This window comes from Psittacula echo (assembly GCF_963264785.1).
Source record: "Psittacula echo genome assembly, chromosome: 4".
Taxonomy (NCBI): domain Eukaryota; kingdom Metazoa; phylum Chordata; class Aves; order Psittaciformes; family Psittacidae; genus Psittacula; species Psittacula echo.
Window position 1 is genome coordinate 115063053 of NC_137738.1, and position 21330 is coordinate 115084382.

The 21330-nt window shown below is 39.1% G+C and overlaps 1 protein-coding gene across 3 annotated transcripts in view; it reads left to right on the plus strand.

The window, feature by feature from the left end:
• ESF1 (ESF1 nucleolar pre-rRNA processing protein homolog) overlaps positions 1–21330 on the plus strand; it is a 29787-nt gene extending 8457 nt beyond the window's left edge. For all 3 annotated transcript variants that reach the window (XM_080614607.1, XM_080614609.1, XM_080614608.1), the window contains 7 exons: positions 819–957; positions 5317–5478; positions 11961–12082; positions 13372–13462; positions 18341–18408; positions 19844–19990; positions 20842–21330. In XM_080614607.1, coding sequence (XP_080470733.1) covers positions 819–957; positions 5317–5478; positions 11961–12082; positions 13372–13462; positions 18341–18408; positions 19844–19990; positions 20842–21141 — 1029 coding nt within the window. In that variant the 3' untranslated portion in view covers positions 21142–21330. The remainder of the gene's footprint in view (positions 1–818; positions 958–5316; positions 5479–11960; positions 12083–13371; positions 13463–18340; positions 18409–19843; positions 19991–20841) is intronic.

The window sequence follows — 21330 nt, forward strand, 5'->3', positions numbered from 1 at the left end:
ATGATACAGAGCCTCAAGTTGCAACCCCATAAATAAGCTCAAGGTTTGGATTTTAAAAGAGATTTGGCTTCTTTGTTACAAATTAAATGCTATACTTTGACCTCATTATACCTCCTTTACAAGTTCCACATGGAATTACTTTGTTCATAGTTAAATCTTCCAATTTGCTATTTATGTGTAGCTCAACAAGAGCTTTTTTGGTGGTAGTGCCAGGCTGAAACAATTGCCTCCTCTCCTTGTAGCTGTTCATTCCTGCTCTCTTATGTGACAGCCAAAACTTCCACGTGGCCGTGAAGTGAACCGAATTGGAGAAGCGATTGGTTGAGAAATAAGTAGTTTCTGCTGTATCATTTTTCAGTCAGGTTTGTTTCACCTCCTGGTTGAGGGTACAGTTGCACAAACACTTTTGTTATCCACACTGCAATCCATGCGTGATTCCAGGAATGAGTTACTGCTGGAAAAGGAAAGGAGTTGATGCTGCGTCAATATCAGTATCTGCTGCCACAAAGGAGATTTGGCGCACAGAGATGTTGCGTTTTGTGACCTATTGTTACAGAGCCCTTCAGTGCATGAGGAGACTTCTTCATTCTTTCATGTAGTTAAAACTCCTTGAAACTCAATCGTAGAACATACTCCAAAAAGGTGCAATTGAATTTATTTTAGTACATTGTTGTTATACCTCATTGTTTTAGAGAACATCAGTAACAGGTTTGCATTGCTTCTTAAATGGAAAGCTTCAAATAATTTTCCCTAAAAAGAGAGTTACAATGTTTGATTTCAGTGTTTCAGCTTCTACAAGTGGCATTCTTATTTTTAAGGTAGATATCACATGGGATGAGACAGATCATGAAAGAGTAACGTCACTTAGCAGGACTTTTAACAAGGAGGAACTTCTTGACATGGATTTTCAAGCTTATTTGGCTTCGTCTAGTGAAGAGGAGGAGGAAGAGCAGCAAGGTACTTTAATGTTGTCCACAAAATCATTAGCTGCAGTGTTTGGAACACAAGTTATTTACATATGTAAATTCCCTGTCTTTAGAAAAGGCTTTGAATATTGTTGTCTTTCATAGGGACAATATTATGCTCATTGTATAAAAGCTGTGGTCAGGTTCTGCTATGAAAATAACCTGCCTTCCCTCCAGAGCTAAACATCTCTGGAAATGACATACACTTACTTTCTCTGTGGGTGACTTAAAGGTGGAGACAAATTTCTGGTGAGCACATTGGGGATTTTTGTCCCCACTCTTTTCAATTAGGAAATGAAAGGATCGATGGCAGAACATGAACAGATTGACAATACTTGTGAGTTGGACATGTTAACATGAAAGCTGTAGAGTTCTTTAAATTTAGTGGAACTTGACAGTCCTTTTTTATTGCCTGTTTTGTGTGTTTGAGTAAAATACATTTTTCTGGTGTTCTTTATGCATGGTAAGAAAACACACATACAAGTTGTTAAATTAGTATCTCTAAAGCCACAGTTGAGATTCATTTCAAGTAATAATCACTAGTGTGACCCCAAAGTTACTGCATTCTTTTCGAAGTCGAAGTATGTTAGTTGAATTTGGAGTTAACTTACTCCAAGTTTAATAGTTAATAATTGTTAGTGAGAATTAGAATTTAACTTTAGTTATATCTTCACCTTAGCTTTGAAAAAGCTCCCTGGTTTTCATTTTTTGGACTGCAGAATCTCTACATAGTGCAGTTAATGTGTCATTAAACCAAGCTTAATGATGATAATTTCAGTGATTCAAGTAGCATCAATTATGGCATATTTTCTCTATTGCTGACATGATAAATCTGTTAAAGAAAAGCTGCTTTTCATCGTACATTTGAATGATTTATGTAGAGAATGTGGTAGCTATTCTCTTCATTCAGTGCTGAATGAAGATCTGCTGCCTTTCACTGAAGTCTGAGTAACACTGACCAAAAATTGCCAAATGGTGGGGGTTAGGAGTTATCCTAGTGCTTGAGCCCCTGAATAGCTGCTTTCTGAGTAGGAGCTTGCACCTCTTGAGTGTAAAATCATTTTCTTCCCCTTTTTTTCCCCTCCTACTCCTCTTTCTTTTCTTCAGGGTACCTTATAATTTCTTTGTCAGATTCATCAGTCTCTACTTTAATCTCTTCATTTCTGAGACAAAATTATTTTCAATAGAACTGGAGGAGCTTTCTTTTCAAAGGAAAAGTCCTGGTTTGAAACGTGAAGTGGTTAATGACTAATGAATTAGATAACAGTGCTCACTGCAGAAATCTGTTTATAGGTTAATATACTGTTTGTCCTCTTCGTGGTCCTCTCTACATATACTAAAGTCTCCGCAGGGCAAGGAGATACTGCAGTAGCTGTCCTAAGACTGTGCTTGTTGGAACAGCCTAGACAGTGTGTTGAATGTGCTCCAGACCCTAGGAGGTCCAGAGGGAGATGTGGATGTACAGAGCTTCTTCACTCCAGCAGTAGCTCTTGGGTAACTAGGGGGAATGTGAATAGTGTAGAAGAGCTGTGCTGCAGGCCTTCTGGTATGCCTAAGCTATAGGTCTTAAATAGCAAGGGAAGATGTAAGCAGCAGAAGATATTTAAGGGAACTTTGGAGTCTAGTAGTGATGTCTTTCAAGTGCTTTTGTCTCATGTACTTAAGAATGTAAACAGAATGACATCTAACTTCATAAGGTATGTAAATCTCTGTATGGTGCACCAACATGTAAATTCCTGAATTACCTTGCTTGTTTTCACTCTAAAATTCAATCTGCTCTTAATTTATGTATGTATATGTATATGTATATGATATGTATAACCAAAATTACAAGGCAAAGAAAATTTCATTAAGCCTTAATCAGGTCTTTCAAACAGATGTTAAAATTGATCTATACTGCAGGAAAGCAGGTAGCTGCAATCAGAGATGAGTTTGGAGCATGCAAAGGACATCGCAGATTTTTCTGGTTATAGAGTTGGGAAATCTGGCAGCAAACTCAGTTTGGCAATATCTTGTCAGGGTTAGTGTCCATTTGTTTCTCATCTTACATAAATACACACTTATCAACTGCTCCATGAGCTTTAGTTTCTCAAGCAATGCTCAGTAAAGTATTTAAATGGGAGCAGCAGATGCAGAGGAAAGTATTTCCGACTTCTATTATGTCCAAGGCTACCACTAAGTTAAAGAATAGCATCTGTAATAGGGTGGTGATGAAAGCAAATGTCTGGAAGTGAGCAACACTTCAGAAATCTTAAAAAGTAAACTAACATTGCTGGGAAGGAAAAGAAACTGACCTTGAGTAATCTTACCACACTCATAAATCTCAAACCTGGAAATGTCTAGATTCTGCTGGTTCTGAAAAGTAAGTTATTCATAGAGGAATTATGTTCCTCTAATGTCCTCATTATGTTCATGTCTTGAGCTTGTTCCTGACCTTATTATCCCTTCAGTTACATGATACAAAGCAGGATTCCATCTGACAGTGTTTCAGCCAGCAGAATTATGTGGCACTGTGCACGAATGGGAAAAATCAATGTCAGCTGCTTGAACGGGAATGTAGGAGTGTGATAAGAAGCAAAAAAATGTCCTGGACTTTTATTCACATTTTTTTAACTTATTAAAATGTTTTATTTATAAACAGGGTTTTGCTGGCCCATTCTAACGTTTTTTTTAACGGAATTTTTTAACTTAAAATATGTGCAACATGAACGTTAGTGTTACCACTATAGAGCACTTCTGTAATGTCAAGTATTTCAGTGGCCTGGTAGGCTGTGGTTCATGGCACATAGTATCCTTTACACTGCCTCTGGATTTTCTGTTACTGTTTGTTCAAGTGAGGAAGTGTTTGTGGTGTCCATCAAGTCCATAAATGCTATTTTGACCATGAGCACCAGTGACTTAGTGTATGGCATTTTAAATGATGCTTCAAATTAAGCATTATGGAGTTTATGCCTAAGATTTGGTTCTGATTTTAGTTTGGGTTATTTTAATCTTTGCAGAGCAACATCTTTTCTGCTGCTCTGCTTTGCACAACACATGGAATACCGGCATAGGCCATATGACAAAATTCTTTTATCAGTGTATTTGTAATTAGTTGTTCCTGATGGTATAATCATAGAATATCCTGAGTAGGAAGGACCCGTAAGGATCATTGAGTCCAACTCTGGACTCTGCACGGGAAAACCTGAAAGTTCAACCATATATCTAAAGGTTGTTCAAGCACTTGTTGAACACTGTCCAGCTTGTAGGGAACTTTGTGTAGAGCCTTGCCTCCCTGAAAAATGTCTTACAAAAAGATGTCTTCTGTGATATGCTTTGAATAAGCTTATTTTGATTACCTACCCCAAAGTTTAAACCCATTATCCCTTGTCCTGTCACTACAGTCCCTGATGAAGAGTCCATCCCCAGCATCCTTATAGGCCCCCTTCAGATACTGGAAGGCTGCTCTGAGGTCTCCACGCAGCCTTCTCTTCTCCAGGCTGAACAGCCCCAACTTTCTCAGCCTGTCTCCATACGGGAGGTGCTCCACTCCCCTGATCATCCTTGTGGCCTCCTCTGGACTTGTTCCAACAGTTCCATGTCCTTTTTATGTTGAGGACACCAGAACTGCACACAATGCTCCAAGTGAGGTCTCATGAGAGCAGAGTAGAGGGGCAGGATCACCTCCTTCGACCTGCTGGTCACGCTGCTTTTGATGCAGCCCAGGATACGGTTGGCTTTCTGGGCTTTTTGTGTATTTTGTTCCAAGTCTTTGAACAAGCTACTGGCAGAAAACATTGCTGCCTTAATATCCATCGGAAAGCGGTTCCTTGTGTTGTGCAATGCAGCATGATACTTGAAATCTAGTGACAAGGTTATTTGAACTCTGAACAACCTTTGACAATATATTCAGCTCACTTTCCTGTCTTGCAGCTGTTGTCAAGTGTTCTTTATTTGCTTACAGAACGAAAAGGCTCTTAAGGGTTTTTATGAAGGTGATGTTGAATGTTTGTTTTAAAACTAAGAAATGCATGTGTTATCTAAAATGGGAAGGTATGACAATATACATTGTCACTTGAATTTCTCCTGTCAAAACCAGCAAAACCAGTGATAAATACAAATTGGTAGCCCCTGATCCAGTTTCAAGAGAACCTTTCTTAGCTTAAGGATTTCTTCAGTTCCCATCCAGTGTAGCTTTACTTCTCATTTCACATGACACTAGGAAGAAGAAACAACAAAATGGCTTATTTTTATTTTCGGAATTCAAAGCAGAATGGCACCATGTGGGTGCCTTGGTTGTGTTCCCTAAAGATTAACTTCAGTTGATCACTTTCTTGAGACTGGCTGCGATAGCTTTACTCTCCATTTCTAGATGGTGGTGTAGCTTGTGAAGTGGAAGATGAGAAACCCAGGAAAAGCCAAAAAGATGATGAAGAGCAAATTGCCAAGTACAGACAACTTCTGCAAAGTATCCAAGAAAAAGAGAAAAAACAGGAAGAAAAGGATATAGGAATGGAGGTTAAATGGGTTCCAGGTAAGCTTTATATTTTTCTTTTACTTCCTTGGAGGATCTGCAGTGTTGGCCTGTTAACAGGGATATATTGTAAGGTGTTGGATTTATAGTAGTAGAAACTGACCTTTTATCCCCATAAATTAAAGTCCAAATGGATTACAATGAGGGAAATAGAAGAAACAATGACTCAGCTCAGTTCTTCAATAAGCTTCTCTTTGTAGTTTGGGTTTTGACAGTTTTTTTAGTGAGCTTGTTTTTTCATTCATTGCTTCATAGATTTTCTTGAAAAGCATTTGTGTGTTTGCCATAGAGCTATAAAACATACCTGCACTCTTAAAAATGCACACCAGTGTGATTTGGAAACAGCATAAAATTAGAGGAGAACGCTTTGAAAATCTTGCTTGCCTAATGCTGAAGATCTAGGGGAACAGAGAAGGGAGAAGTCTGAGCTTCCAGTGAGACTGCTCTTTGGGAGAGAAAGCTGCCAGGAAGAGAAGTTGGGGGTTAGTGACATCCAGATTTTCATCTGGAAATTAAAAGCAGGTAACTTCACCATACAGCATCCCAGCAGAACTCACCCTAGGATCTGAAAACCATCTTTTTCAGGGGCAGCAAGGTGCTGTGTTGGCTCAGTAGGTGTAGCACTGCAGGCTACCTAAGGACACAGCCTGATGTGTTACTGTAAATACTGAGACCAGAGATATACTAGAATCCAGCTCCTTCACCAGTGGTGGGTTATTTCCAGGTAGGAATGCCATACCTAATTATATGATATATACACTAATATTATTCTGAGTTCGCTCAGGTAACTTTTGTTGAACATAAATGCTCACTTCTTAAATCTTACTCTGGTCTGTACTGAGTCACTGAACTGAATGGAATAGTTTTATTCCTAGTTCTTGGTAAGATCTATATTCCTGTTAAAGCCAGTTGTGTGTTTTCAGTTGTGCTTATATAATTCCAGTCATTTCTGGCATGAGTTCTACCAAAACTTGTTCGAGAAAACATGTATCGTGCAATAGGCAAAGCTTGCTAATATAGCTGTTTTACTTCATCTGTCCACACTGTGGCACTATTTGCTTTCTCGATGCTACTCACTTCGTTGTGCCACTGAGCAGTCCCGGCGAATGAGCTTCATAGATAGGTAGCTCTCATAAGATTTTTACATAGTTTTTTTGTTGTCACCTTTCAGACTGAAGGTGGAAACCATAGTAAAAACACTTGCTGCTGGGAATGTGTTGTGTATGTATATAGACCAGGCATTGTTTGGACAGTAAGAAAAGCTCCCTTTTTTGGTGTTAATTTGGGAAACGTTTGTTTGTTTGTTATACAGTCTGTCTTCCAAAGAATCTCGAGAACTGTATGAATGAAGTCCTGTGAAATAAAAAAGGCTAAGCAACACAATGTGGTGACATAGTTAGAAATCTAGGGCAAACCATTCATACTTATAGGAGTAGATGGAATATTGTTTTAAGAGAGACTAAAGGAAGCTCTCTTTAGTCTCTCTTGCACAGGTTGAGCAAAAAGTTTTCTGAAAGGCTCCATCTCTTAAAACTGTGCCTTTGCATGTCACAAGTAAATTGTTAACATTTAGGAAATATAGTGGAGATGGAATCCAATTTCCTAATACATGGGCTCCCTGTTTCTTCACAATGGATCTTGACTTTAGAGAATCGGGTTTGTTCTGTATTCTGTCTAGTCCAAACCCTTCATTACTGCACCTTCTTGAGGGGCTCCCAGGATTTTTGCTATATCGTCATCTATGTTGAGAGAAGGATAGAAAGGAGGGAAATAACCCCAACAAGCCAATAAACAAACCCAAAAGAAAGAAGCAAACAAAACACCGTATCCTGATAAATATGGCTGACTTTGTCACGAGTCAGTTGGATGCCTGTGCACTGGGTCAGGTTTGTTCATATAATGATGGGTTGAATGCGTATGTGCACCCAGTGAAGTTTCCAGTGGTAATTTGTAGTATTTGATCTCAGTTTAGCAGCTATGATTTTGCAATGTATGTTAGCTTACCCTGAAGAAGTTAGGGCATTATCAAAAAACAGGGGTTCTGGAACCACAGAAGTGTTCACTTGCCTTTGCTAGTTAGACTATTCCCCTCCAGGAGGTCTGTCAATACCACTGTTAATCCCTGGAATATGTTTTTGTCCAAGTCCTGGGAGTGAAGTCGAGTATTTTAACTTGGGTTTCCAGTCTAATGTGTGGCAACACTTTAGTCATTACTGATTTCAGGCTGCAGTTGGAGAGGAAGTCCTGCACACCTGAAAAGGAGATTTATTTTTCTTCTATATATATATATTATTTTTTTACTGTGGAGCATAGTTAGCACATGCTGAACAGTAGTTTATAGCTCTGGCAATACAGACGCAGTTGAGACTGTTCCCTCTCATGGGAGAGAAGTACATTAGTTATGATGTTGTGTTTTTCTTGAACAAATGTGCTTATTGAAATTCCAAAACAATTTAATTATGTTCACTTGGAGCATTCTGGGAATTCAAGAATAGTTTTGGTTATAATCTCTTAAGGCTCCTTAATTTTTTCACAGCTAGTTTGTGTGTTGAAATACTTTTATTATCAAGCTTTGCCTTAATCTGCTGCCCAAATGTTGAATATACAGAGGGTTACAACAGTTAAATCTAGGAAGCTTTTCAATTGAAAGGCAGAGATTTGAATCAATTTGAGAACTTGAGTTTTGGCATGCGTGGTTATAGAAAGCATACTTTGTGAATGATTCAGTTATTCTTGAATCATAATAGTCTTAAATAAACCACAGTGCCAGCAAAAATAAATCAGATGTAGTTCCAACTCTCGTTGGTCTGTTTCTTTTAGGCACAAAATCAGTGTTATATTTAAGCATCCATCTGTTTTCTTAATCATAACTGATTTGAGCAACTATTACTATCCATCCTTCTGCAGCTCCCAAAACTCCCTTTAGAAGGTGAAGAGGGAGAAGACCACAACTGCATTTCTTGCTGATATGCAGCCAGGTTTTCATACTTTTTTTTTCTTCTTATTGGACTTAAACATTCTTCCTTTGGGAAGAATGAGATGTAAATATTTAGCTAGGCTTAAAGGAAAACTTAAAACCTGTTGTCATCAGAAGCAGAATAGCAGGCAATCGCACGTCTGTAAAGTGCATAGTAACACCCAACTGTATGTTGTTACAGATGATACGGACCTGAAGAGTGCTGATATGGAATATATATCTTAATCTATATCATTGCTTAGTATGTCCTCTGAAGCAGTCTGACCTCTTGCAGCATGAAGTGCTCAGCACTGCAGTTCTTCCCACTTGATATCTTAGCTGCTAAGTGTGCTGGTTTTTTTTCAGGCAGTTATACTATGTTAGGAAAGCTGTCTTGACTTGAGATGGCTTATCTTCAAGGCTGACAAATTCTAATATTATCAGAATATTTTTGTCTGTCGTTCTTTTAAGCTACCTGCAACAAGGTGTTTCTTTCTTCTGGTAAGACGTTACATGCAAGACGAACTTGCTCATTCAGAGTTCTGAAGAACAGACCTAAGAAATATCTTCTTAGCTTCTAATAATTGTGACAATTGAATGCTGTTAAACTTACGAACGTTTTCAAAACTTAGTGGTTAGAGTAGTACAAATTTTGGCCTGCCCACCCTTACTCTCCCACCAGTGTGAGAAGCAATATACTTAGGTTTGGAGTAGTATTTATCACGCTTCTAATACTGTAGCTCAGGTAAGGCTAAAGGTTAAAACTGGCACAGGTTGCCTAGAGAAGCTGTGGCTACCCCTGGCCCATCAGGGCCAGGCTGGACAGGGCTTGGAGCAACCTGGTCTAGTGTGAGGCATCCCTGCCCATGGCAGGGGGTTGGAACTGGATGATCTTTAAGGCCCCTTCCAACCCAAACCATTCTGTGACTATGACCTTTCCCATCCTCTTTTCTTTGCCTGTATTTGTGAAGATTAAATAAAATGAGTGTGATTCATTTATTCTAAAAAAAAAATGATGTCAGTAAGGATATAAATTAGCTGTTTCTATGGGTGGTTAATAATCCTACCTAAAGTAGACAATTGCTTTCCCCCTTCTGCAATCAAAAGCCTTTTGACCACTTAAATACACTCTGATTCTCGGGAAGTGGTCTGGACAGTAGTTTGTGAGCCATTCTAATCTGTGGAGAAACTCTAATGTCTTTCATGAGACTGCCAAATACCACAAGAAAGGGTTGTATTTTCTTCCAAGTCCTTCTGTGCCAGATGGATCAAATGATTCTATTTTCCAGGCAAATAAATCAGAAATCTTGTAACCTCCTTTGAGATTTTGGGTCTGTCTCTTTCTGGAGATGTGACATACGTTTTTTAGTCCAGTATTTACCGTCTTCATTGGGAATCTGCAAGGTTGCTAACCTGACCAGTAATTCTTTCCACAAAAGTACGGCAAAATAATACCCAAAGTAATAGTAGTTCAGTTTCTGGGAAGCTGATGACTGCTTTCATTGACTTTGGAAATGAAGAGGTGTACAATTAGGAATAACTAAATATTTGTTCTTGTTGTACCAGAGGGTTTCTTAGTGGCACAGTTCTAGGGAACCTATGCAATATCCTTCCTTGATCATGCATTTGTTTTCTGCTTTTATACCTGATTTTTGTGGCTGTAACAGTTTGTCACTTGCTGTTAACTCTGGCTTTGTTCCAGGAAAGCAGAAGGATGCTTTATCTCTTTCACTCCGCTCTTTTCTTCCTATGAGGCACGGCTTTAGATCTTGTCCACACTTTGTGTTTCAGACATGTTGTAACCAGCTCTTCAGCCTTTGAATTATTTTTGGAGTGTCGAAAAACACAAGAGCAGGAATTGGTGTTTGCAGTTTTGCTTTTCAGAGGACGGGTAGGACTGTCCATGAAAGTTGCCCACTTTTTCCATTATGAACTCTGTTTTCATTTCCTCATTACTGTGGAGAGCTGGAAGGAATGATGAGGACCAGGAACTGGCCAACTGAGAAACCTCGGAGTTGAGAGAAAGAATGGGATCTAGTCTAGGACATCTGAAGAGGTCCAAATATGATTTCCAAGCAATAAAACTGGTATGAAGGGTGAGAGGGGTAGGATTTGGTAACGTGAGGGCTGGGCTGGAAAGGAGTGCTGAAGAGAGACCATTAGGACAAGTAGAATTGGGGAAGAGACAGCAGATACCAGCCTTGGAGGGGGAAGCAGGAACGATTCCTATATGCTGTCATTAAAGAGGATGTGGACTATAGGATATCTGACTCATTTGTTACAGACGTTTCAAAACTACAGTGTCTAGTGAATGAAGCAAGGAGTTACAGGTAGGAGAAAAATAACTCACTGCTCAGGCTGTAACCTCCTGCCAGGGAAGAGGATTCTGTCTTTCTGCCACTGAACTCTGCTTCTGTGTGTTGCAAGGCAAGTCAGTTTTAACTGCAGATAGTTTTCTGTTGTTAAAGCAGGCTGGTACAAAGTAGCTGTAAAAAAACTAGATAGCTGACTTGTCTGGCTTAACTTCATGCATGTCATGTTGTGAAATTAGTACTTAATGCAAGAAATTATTTGGGGTTTTTCTTTATGTTGTCCTTTGCTTTCTAGCTGTGGTTTTATTTTTACTTTAAATTCATTCAAATACTAGCTTATTGTTCTCTTTTAACAATGACAGACAAAAAAATACATGGGTCATCAGAGATGCTGCAGCATTGTCATAGTAATATCACAGGTGAAAAGTTTCAGCAATGAAGATGCTATAGCAACTCTATCATGTGAGCCAGGCATACTGATACAGCAGTTACCAGATAATATCTGTGTGGAATGGAGAGCACTAGCTAAGGAGGTTCAAGCCAGCTGTGAGATGACCCTATATTCTGGTAGAATCATAGAGCCATAGAATGGTTTGGGTTGGAAGGGACCTTAAGATCATCCTGTTCCAACCCCCCTCTAATGGGCAGGGACACCTTCCACTAGACCAGGTCACTCCAAGCCCCATCCAACCTAGTCTTGAACACTGCCAGGGGTGGAGCATTTACCACTTCTTTGGGCAACCTGTTCCAGTGCCTCACCACCCTCACAGTAAAGGGAATATCTGGACTGTATTCAAAGTGTTTTTGTGAATCTTAACTAATTATAGTAAGGCACATTAAATACGAGGGCTCTGTGTATGTCTCTTGTTATTTTTATTGTGTTACTTCTCGTCCTTGAGAGCGGCATCTGTAGATTGCACAGTCTAATGTCTGGAGAGGAGACCTTTCTGAGGAATAGCAAGAACCCTGGGACTCAGATGTCACATAAGCAGGCTCTTCTGACTCTTGTATAATTTATTACTGAAGGAATGTTTTATTTGGAAAAACCCATCATGTCTCTTGTTTATAAAGATGTTGTTTTAAGCAATATTCTTGTTGTTTTCACAGGCTTGTTAAAGAAAAAGTGGGTTATCCTTTCGCAAAGGAGAAAGCAGTTGATTGAAAAAAGAATCAGATTCATCTTGTTTCTTTAATTTACTATTGTTTTGTTCTAGGCCTCAAAGAAAGTGCTGAAGAAATGGTCAAGAACAGGTTGGAAGGAAAGAATAACCTAACTCCATGGGAAAAATTCCTAGAGAAGAAGAAAGAAAAAAGAATCCTTAAGAAAAAGAGAAAGGTAATGATTGCTTTGGCCACTTGGGGGGAGTTGTTGTTGGTCTGGTTTCTTAAGTTGCTGCTATTGTTTGTTTTGGATAAACAAAAAGTTGGATAGCTTCCAGTACTATTCTAAAGTTAGAATGTGCAGTGGTCACTCATGTGGAAAGATGGAGAGTTTCTCATTGAATTTACAGAGCAAAAGCATATTCAGGATATTACTGATCGTAAACATACTTAACACAGTTCCGTTTATCTACTTGTGGTGCTTTAAAAATAAATGAGTTATAGTAACGTTGGTTTTCGATTTATGTTTCTGAATGCATTAGGAAGGGTCTTTTTGCTACTGGATGTATATCAAAGTTGTTATGATAATGATAGTTGTAGTTTTGCTAATTTTTGGCCTAAAGTCATACAGTTTCCCAGAGCTGTAACAACAAAGAATTAATAGTGACAAAGAACTATTTCAAGTTGCAATAGCAAATTTGTGATTTAGTTCTGTTTATGAATAACAAAATGGCCCTATAGTAATGTGAAAATCATTGCTGCTTCATCTTTCCACATGCAGAAAGTGTGATGACTCCTGTGGCACTGATGTGCAGAAATAGGCAGATAAATGTTTACGCATATGTTAGGAAAAGAAACCATGTGGTATAGAGAATCTAAATTCTTAAATTACTATGAATGTAATCCATGTTGTAGATAATGCAGAGATTACTCTTAAAAACAACTTGATTCCAGTTAGTTTTATGTGGCATTTGATGAGTAACTTCTTAAACCTTCGAGTGCTCTGACTGGAGTAAGTAGCCCTGTTAGGTAGCAGAGCAACTTCTGCTACCATAATATCCTTATTCAGTCTGATAAATTAAGTCAAAGGGCAAAGTGTACAACACAATACTACCAGTTCAAACTCAGGCTTTTTGAATTCTGGAGCACAAAATGAAGCCCCTTGCTACAGTTTTTTCCCCTTTAGAGCTTTTGCGGCACATAAAGTAAGGATGTGACAATGCTGTGATCCTGTCATTTGTTGGTATGGTTAACTAGTGCATCACAGTGGGTACAGCTAAGAAAGATCCTTGGAGCCCTTCCAATAGCCCTTCTTCAGGTACATAAAAAGCTCTCAATCTGTGGAACGGATTTGAAATAGTTGATTTCTCTTTACTAACAATTTTTAGTGTGTTCTAGTTTTATGATGTTCAGCATAAAGTATTTCAGTTTTCATCTTCATGGTTACTAACAGAAGGAACATCTAATTCCAGTGAAACTTTAGTAGTTTATGTTGATTGAAATGATGTTTGTGCTTTTTTACAGGCTACTGCTGAGAAAGAACAGAGTGAGGATGAGGTTCCATCTGATGTTGATCTCAACGACCCATATTTTGCTGAAGAACTTGAGAAGACAGGTGGGTCAAGACAGATGACTTCAGGAATAAATTTGTCCTTCCTTTAGATAATGAGCTTTCAAAACAAAGTCAGGCTAGAGTAAATGCAGAGGTAGCATGTTCAGAACAAAATAGAGTAGGTATCATCAGCCTAAAACTGCAGGTGCTGTTCTTGTAAAATGATGCATATTGTGATACATGGAATGGTAGGGAGCATAGTTCTCTTAGCTTTCACTAGAGATCATTATGTAGACAATTTCTGGGGGTGGCTGTTGAAAACAAGGTGGCCGTCTGCTCCCCTAAATATTCCATGGAAAATAACTTAATTGTCTTCAAAGCCTGTTCCCTTTTTTATAGGAGGAGCCAGTTTTGTACAGGATCCTTTGAAGTTTGGGTCAATTACAAAAATGCCGAATGGATTTGCATCATAAAGTTGTCTTTCAGAAGAAATCATTTTTCTCTTAGTCTAATACTTATCCATGTGTTATAGAAAATACCATGATTTAAGGAAAGCATGTTTTCTGCCATGCTTTCCTGGTGAATTGTATATAGGTTATTTCAGAATCTATTGTAAAGATGCCATTCCTTCTACCACTTTATTTCTCTTTAATAGCAAGATTATGTAGGTACTCTCAGACTAATGATTCATGTTTCAACATTGTAGGTGAAATCCCTAGAAAAATTATTTCTTTTGCATTATATAAGAAGTTCTTTGTGTCATGGAGGTGCTCAGCAGGGATTGGTTGTATCTGCAGGTTCTTAAACATTCTTGTCCATAATGAAGAGAATAGACTTTTAGTGCTCGTGGAGTCTTTGAGGATTTTACTAATACACATAAAAGATAAGAAAGTGAAGCTTTTGTCTGGAAGTTTACTGATAACCTACTGAAAACCAGAATGTGGCCAGCCCTGGAGGAGTTTCAAAGGAAGAACAGAGTGGTTGGCTGCAAGGCAGCTGACATGTTAACCATGATTACGCAGCACAATTCTGTTTGGCTTTCACCAAGTCTACCCAGAACAGCCTCTTGTCTTACAGCTGGGTTTGTTTTTAAGAGCAGCTGGCTTCTCCAGTTGGGGAAAATGGGTTATAATCTGCTTTGAACAAGGCTGTAACTCTGCCAATTTCATATCTAGGGTACAACAGTAACAGGAATGATGATAATTTTTCATAAGCCTTCCGCAATTCCCCTGAAAGACTGAAATTTTGCCCTTATACTGACTGTCAGATGATCTCAAATTATGCTGACAAGCACATGACAGGATATAGATTCACATGGACCAGTGCAGAAACTGTGAGGATGCAGTAGTGCTGTTAGTGCTGAATTTGAACCCATCCTCAATTCACTTTTTGACTGTCATGCATACGGGTCATGTGTAAGTTACTTGTTCACAAGCTGAAGCAGTTGAAGCAAGAGCTATTAGACAAAAGGCCACCTGGAAATTGTGGGAAGTCTACTTGAGTGTATACTCATCAGGTTTGTCTTGTTCCTGGAAACTTTGTAAAGCAAGCAGTGATTCTTACACAATGGATGCTTCATCTTGGGAGAGGCAAGGTACAGCATATTCTTAGTGCTTGCTTTGCACATGTGTGTAATCCCTGTGTGGCTTTTCAAAAGAACCACAGGCTAAAATGTAAAATGCTGCACACGTATGACCCTTGATGCTGCATTTCAGAAGCTTGATTCTAGTTTGATATTGTTAAGGAAAAAAATCATCTGTCACTTCTGTTTTACTTTGATGCACGTATTGTTTCAAAACCTTTCATTTAGCTTGGCCAGTGTCAGTTTTACTGCATCTGTTTCCCTTCTCTCAGAAAAGGTTCATGTAAGGCAGAATGACTTTTGTAGCTTATCCTGTTGGAAGATTAATAGCCGAATAGTGAATTGCTTATTAACATGAGAGCAGTGTTCTGCTTTTGGAGATCACTGAATAGCTTCAGAATGCTTTAGCCTATTAACATAGCTTCTATTGATCCTTTACTGAGAAAAAAGACTACATGTCCTTGCACATTATTGTAACTCCTATAGGTTCCAAACCATTTGATGTCTTCTCATAATCTAATTTATGATGTATGTAGGAATTGATGGTTTTTTAATGCTGGAAGATAACAGCGCGACTGCGGGGACATAAGATGTTAACAGCAATATCTGAGTATAGTTGTAGAACCTGTACTTGGAAGATAAAGGTCTTAGCTGTATTACTGATTCATTTACTGTGTCTTTGCAAGGCTTTTGAGGCTGACTTTGAAGCTTCTGAGTAAAAGAGATAAGAGGTCTTGTGAGAGGAGATTTTGGTCTGTGGTCGGTCTCTGTATTTGAAGTCTCAAAATGATGATTAGCTTTTACTGTTAGCACTGGAAAGTTCTTGGCATGCAAAGTGAATGTTGTAAACTAAATTCTTGAGCTGACAAACAGCCGAATGGCAGCTTCAGGAGGGGATTGCAGCAGAGACTAGAAGCTTCTCTCACTGGCTGGTGGCACCCATCAGTTCTGCATAGCATTGAAGACAAGTATCTGCTGCTGTAGGGTGGAAGAAATATGATTAAAAGATAGCAATGGGGATTAGGTGCTAGGAAAAATACAAGGGTTTGCAATCAATTTGGGAAAGACTCTTAACTATAGTTTCATAGAATCATAGAATCATAGAATCATAGAATAGTTAGGGTTGGAAAGGACCTTAAGATCATCAAGTTCCAACCCCTTTGCCATGGGCAGGGACACCTCACACTAAACCATGTCACCCAAGGCCTCATCCAACCTGGCCTTGAACACCACCAAGGATGGAGCATTCACAACCTTCCTGGGCAACCCATTCCAGTGCCTCACCACCCTCTCAGTAAAGAATTTCTTCCTTAGATCCAATCTAAACTTCCCCTGTTTAAGTTTGAACCCGTTACCCATTGTCCTGTCACTACAGTCCCTGATGAAGAGTCCCTCCCCAGCATCCTTGTAGGCCCCCTTTTACATCTGTAAGTGTGCAAAAAGCGTGTGGGGAAGTTTCCTCCAGAAGGTATGTGGGACAGGGTCAGGAGTGTATTAAAAAGACAAAAAATGATGCATTTATGAATCCTGAAACCAAAGTGTTTTCAGTATGATGCAAAATGTTTAGTGCTAAGAGTGATTTTTAGGTCCCAAGCTGGTTTATCAGCTGTAGGTATCATAGTAAGTAATAAAGTTTGGTTTATGTCTGTATTCATGGAAAAGAGCTTAGTTTGATACTAGCTCCGGGTTCACCCCCATCTGCAGCAACAGAAATCTTTGAAGGCAGGAAGATAAGTTATCTTCTGTGATTACACACAGTGAAAGAGGAGGGAAGGTGACTCGAGGGGCCCTTCTTTGGGGAACGGGTGGAAAGGCTGAGGGATTTACTGATTTAACTTCTAGAATCATTGTCTCCAATTGGTGTATCTGTGCCCTGTTTCCTCTTGTGTAGTTTAGCCAGTTCTGGGAAGACACAAAAGATTTCATAGTTGTTGAAGTCTCACATAGACATGTATTTCTCCCTTCTACCCATTAATTGTGTAGGTTAGGAAATAATATCATATCTGAATCTGATTTTCCTGCACATTTTATGGAACTCCTAAATCAACAGTTTAGTTCTTGAGCTGATGACATTGCGCATCTGGAGAGTTTATTTTTTGATGCTGGTGGTTTGTTTCTTCTAGAAGTCCATTTCCAGCTTGGAATCCTTTTAGAAACAGTCAGAATAGTCAAGGGAGAGAAAACTGTTCTTCAAGAAGTGTTCCTGTTCCAGGGTATATTTAGTGATATAACTTGATGTTTTTCTGGCATGTTTGTATTTCTGGTCTAACTACAAATCTTTCTTCACAAAATGGAGCCAAATATCTTCCTTAAGAGTACCCCCAGTGGACTGTAATAAATTGCCTGGGAATGTAATTCCAAGCTCAAGGGTCAGAGTATGTGGTTCAGGTCAGAAAACCTTCTCCTTTTCCTGCTCCTTCTTGATCGAGGTCTGCAGGCATTCCAAAGAGAATAATCTGATTTTGCTGGATTTATAAACAGGTCTATTTTCATTAAAGTTATGTTTGACTAATGTCTTAAGCTGTTAAGATTCGTTATGTCTAATCCACACTGTGTAGCTCAAGTCAATTCTAGCAGAGCTTCATCAGAAGAATATTCAATCTCGACAGACAATCATATTTTCAATCCAGTGATCTTGTTCAGGTCTTTTTTGTAAGAGTTTTTGTGCTACATGGCTACCAGCACAAGGTGGTCTTTTAGCCTTGCCTAGACAGTATCAAAACTGGTTCCTCTTTTTTCACTCATGAACTCATATTCAGCTGGCAGAATTCTGCTCTGGATACAGAGAAGAGATGCACATTTGTTATTTATTCTGAAGTATTTACTACATTGCCTACTCAAGGAGAAGGAGTGAACAGACTGAGAACTGCAGGGCACTTCAATTACATTTATGAGTATATAAACTGATTCTCTTCTAAAAGGCCTATATACAGTCTATATATATATCAGTCTATTATAGTCTATATAGTCTATATACAGACTATATATATATCAGTCTATAAACTGATTCTCTTCTAAAAGGCCCTGGGAGCGGTGTAATGTCGTATGTTTGCCTGCTCTGTTGTGATGCTTCTCTCTTCTGCTCTATGAAAAATACAGTAAACATGTTTTCTCTAACTGTTCTTTTTTGTTGACTTATTTATGACATTTGGATATTGCTGCCTTCTTAAATTGAACAAATATTAGCAGATTTTTATTACTTTAGCTGGTTTTTCTTAACTTTTCGCCTTTTTCCACATCTAACATTCAAGTGTTGATTACAAGAAAACAAGCTGCACATACAGGTTCTATTAATAGGTGAATTATGCTGTCATGCATCAGATTGAGTAAATGTGTGCATGTCCTATGTTTGCACGTAGGTTTAAAGAAGAAGCCAGAATCGGTTGCAAGTGCCTCAGAGGATGAAGATGAAGTTGAAAAACAGAAGGTAACGTGGATTAAAATGTTGAGAATTACAGATGTTGCATTGCCTGAATTCTGCAGATATGTGTTATGTGTTTGTGAGTGGAACTACTCAATTCCATGGGACAGTGGATAATTTTAATAGCAAGAGCTTTTGGGACAAAAGCTACCCAAGAAGAATGGAAGCTCGTCCATGCCTTGATGTCTTAAGATGATGCCAGGATATTTTTCTGGAAGATTATAGTTGAACACAACTCAAGAGTTAGGTAACACTGAAATGTAAGGGCACAGAAGCCATACTGGTTGAGCTGATAGTCCCTCTGCTGATCACTTACTTTTAACATCAGCACTGTATGAAACATTTCAGTGTTCAAACCTTGTCCTCTAGACTTTTGACCTTGAAGATTGAATTGTTTGCTAGTGCATGTTTGCTTTTCATTCTTTCTCAGAACAACTTAACTAAATAAATATATTAAATTCATGTATGTTGATTTTTATTTTGCTATATAAATATCAATATAAAATTGTGTCTATTCCTGATTATGGTGTACAGTTTTCAGGTTAGATTAATGATATGTGTGAAAGTTGCATGTGGGTATTTGCATTTATTTTATATCTCATACAAGGGAAATCAACAGTTTTATTTAACATTACATGAGCCATCAGTGTGCGCTCACAGCCCAGAAAGCCAACCGTACCCTGGGCTGCATCAAAAGCAGTGTGACCAGCAGGTCAAAGGAGGTGATCCTGTTCCTCTACTCTGCGCTCGTGAGACCTCACTTGGAGCATTGTGTGCAGTTCTGGTGTCCTGAACATAAAAAGGACATGGAACTGTTGGAACAAGTCCAGAGGAGGCCACGAGGATGATCAGGGGACTGGAGCACCTCCCGTATGGAGACAGGCTGAGAAAGTTGGGGCTGTTCAGCCTGGAGAAGAGAAGGCTGCGTGGAGACCTCAGAGCAGCCTTCCAGTATCTGAAGGGGGCCTACAAGGATGCTGGGGAGGGACTCTTCATCAGGGACTGTAGTGACAGGACAAGGGGTAACGGGTTCAAACTTCAACAGGGGAAGTTTAGATTGGATATAAGGAAGAAATTCTTTACTGTGAGGGTGGTGAGGCACTGGAATGGGTTGCCCAGGGAAGTTGTGAATGCTCCATCCCTGGCAGTGTTCAAGGCCAGGTTGGACAGAGCCTTGGGTGACATGGTTTAGTGTGAGGTGTCCCTGCTCATGGCAGGGGGGTTGGAACTGGATGATCTTAAGGTCCTTTCCAACCCTAACTATTCTATGATTCTGTTACACCTCAATGTTAGAAGAATATTGTTATGGATTAAAAAATACTGCCCTGACAACCCTATTCCAACTCATTTATTTGTACGGAGATTTATACAGACTTTACTAACAAGATGCTGTGTTTTTCATAGGAAACTTAATTTCTTTGTATACTTTATTTTGCACCAGGCTGAAATGGCCCTACTTATGATGGATGATGAGGATGATGCCAGAAAACATTTTAATTATAAAAAGATTGTAGAACAACAGAATTTGAGCAAGAAGAAAAAGAAACTTTTAATGAAAAAGAAAGAATTGGTGGAAGATGACTTCCAGGTAAGGGTGTACTCTTTGATGTTGAGGCTCAGATAGAACCTTTGTTGATTATTTTCAGGACAAATTTGGTGGTTTCATATCTTTCTCCTCCCTTACTCTGTCTGAAGGAGGAGAACTACATCTACATCTTTAAAGAGTTACAGGCTGTTTTCAAAATGCAAGAAATACTTTGATACAGTGTTGAAGGGAACAGACCCAAACTCTGTACAAAACAACAAGACACTATTTATGCAAGGCCCTGTACAATTTGTTGCCTAAAATATGTATTCGCATCTTCTTATTGTTATCCACTGCTGCTTTCATCCTACTACTGCTGTCAGTATCACTGGCAACCGTATGGACCATTAGGAGTATGTAAGAGTCAGCAGGACTTACTAGACCAGGCAGCCTCTCAGAAACATCTCCAATCTGAGCCCCTCATAGGCACCACACCTCTTTTGAGATTGGGTCAGGCTGACAGATGGGTGCCTCTGTGCCTTTCAAAGTAGAGTCACCTACTACTAGGACCCGCCGCTCTTTCCTGGATGCAGTAGTAGTTATCCTCTTCATTGGCATGGCAACTGGTTGTTCCAAATGCAGTCCTGGTCAGTTCTCAACAGCAAACCTTTCCTTGGTCTGCTGAGAGTGGCATATACAGGATTTGCACAAGCATTCATGTGCCTGTTTTACCAGTAGTACCTTTTGGCTCTCTACTTCACATTTGCTGGGATTTTGTAACTGGAGCAGTTCCAGGAATGGTGAACAGTCTCATGAGCTATGACTGCTTAAGCAGCTTGTATTTTATTGTGTTTAAAAGCTTTGCTAATGTGAGTAAAAGTTACCTAAAATAAATACTCCTCTTCTGCCTTCAGGTGAATGTTGCTGATGCAAGATTCCAAGCCATGTTTACTTCTCCTCTGTTTAACCTGGATCCTTCGGATCCAAATTTCAAGAAGACAAAAGCAGTAGAAAAGATCTTGGAAGAGAAAGCTCGACGAAGAGAAGAAAAGGAGCAAGATGTTAAGGAGGCAAGCAAGGAGCAGGAGAACAAGATGGCAAAGAAAGGAGAGGTTGCCAAGAAAGCCATAGATCCTGCCCTATCAATGCTGATAAAATCTGTTAAAAATAAAACCCAAGAGTTTCAGGCAAGGAAAAAGCAGAAATTGAAATAACTGAACTTTGATTTTACTCAGACTTGACTTCAGTCTCAGTTCTTCTAGCTGTTAGTACAGCCTGCTCTGATTCCTGCCCACCTAACATTTCCCTCAAACCCACATAATTACAATGGTGAGTTTTGAAGTAACTGGAGGAGTAAACACACTTCTGCCATCACAAACACTGGTTTGTACTATTAATAAAAA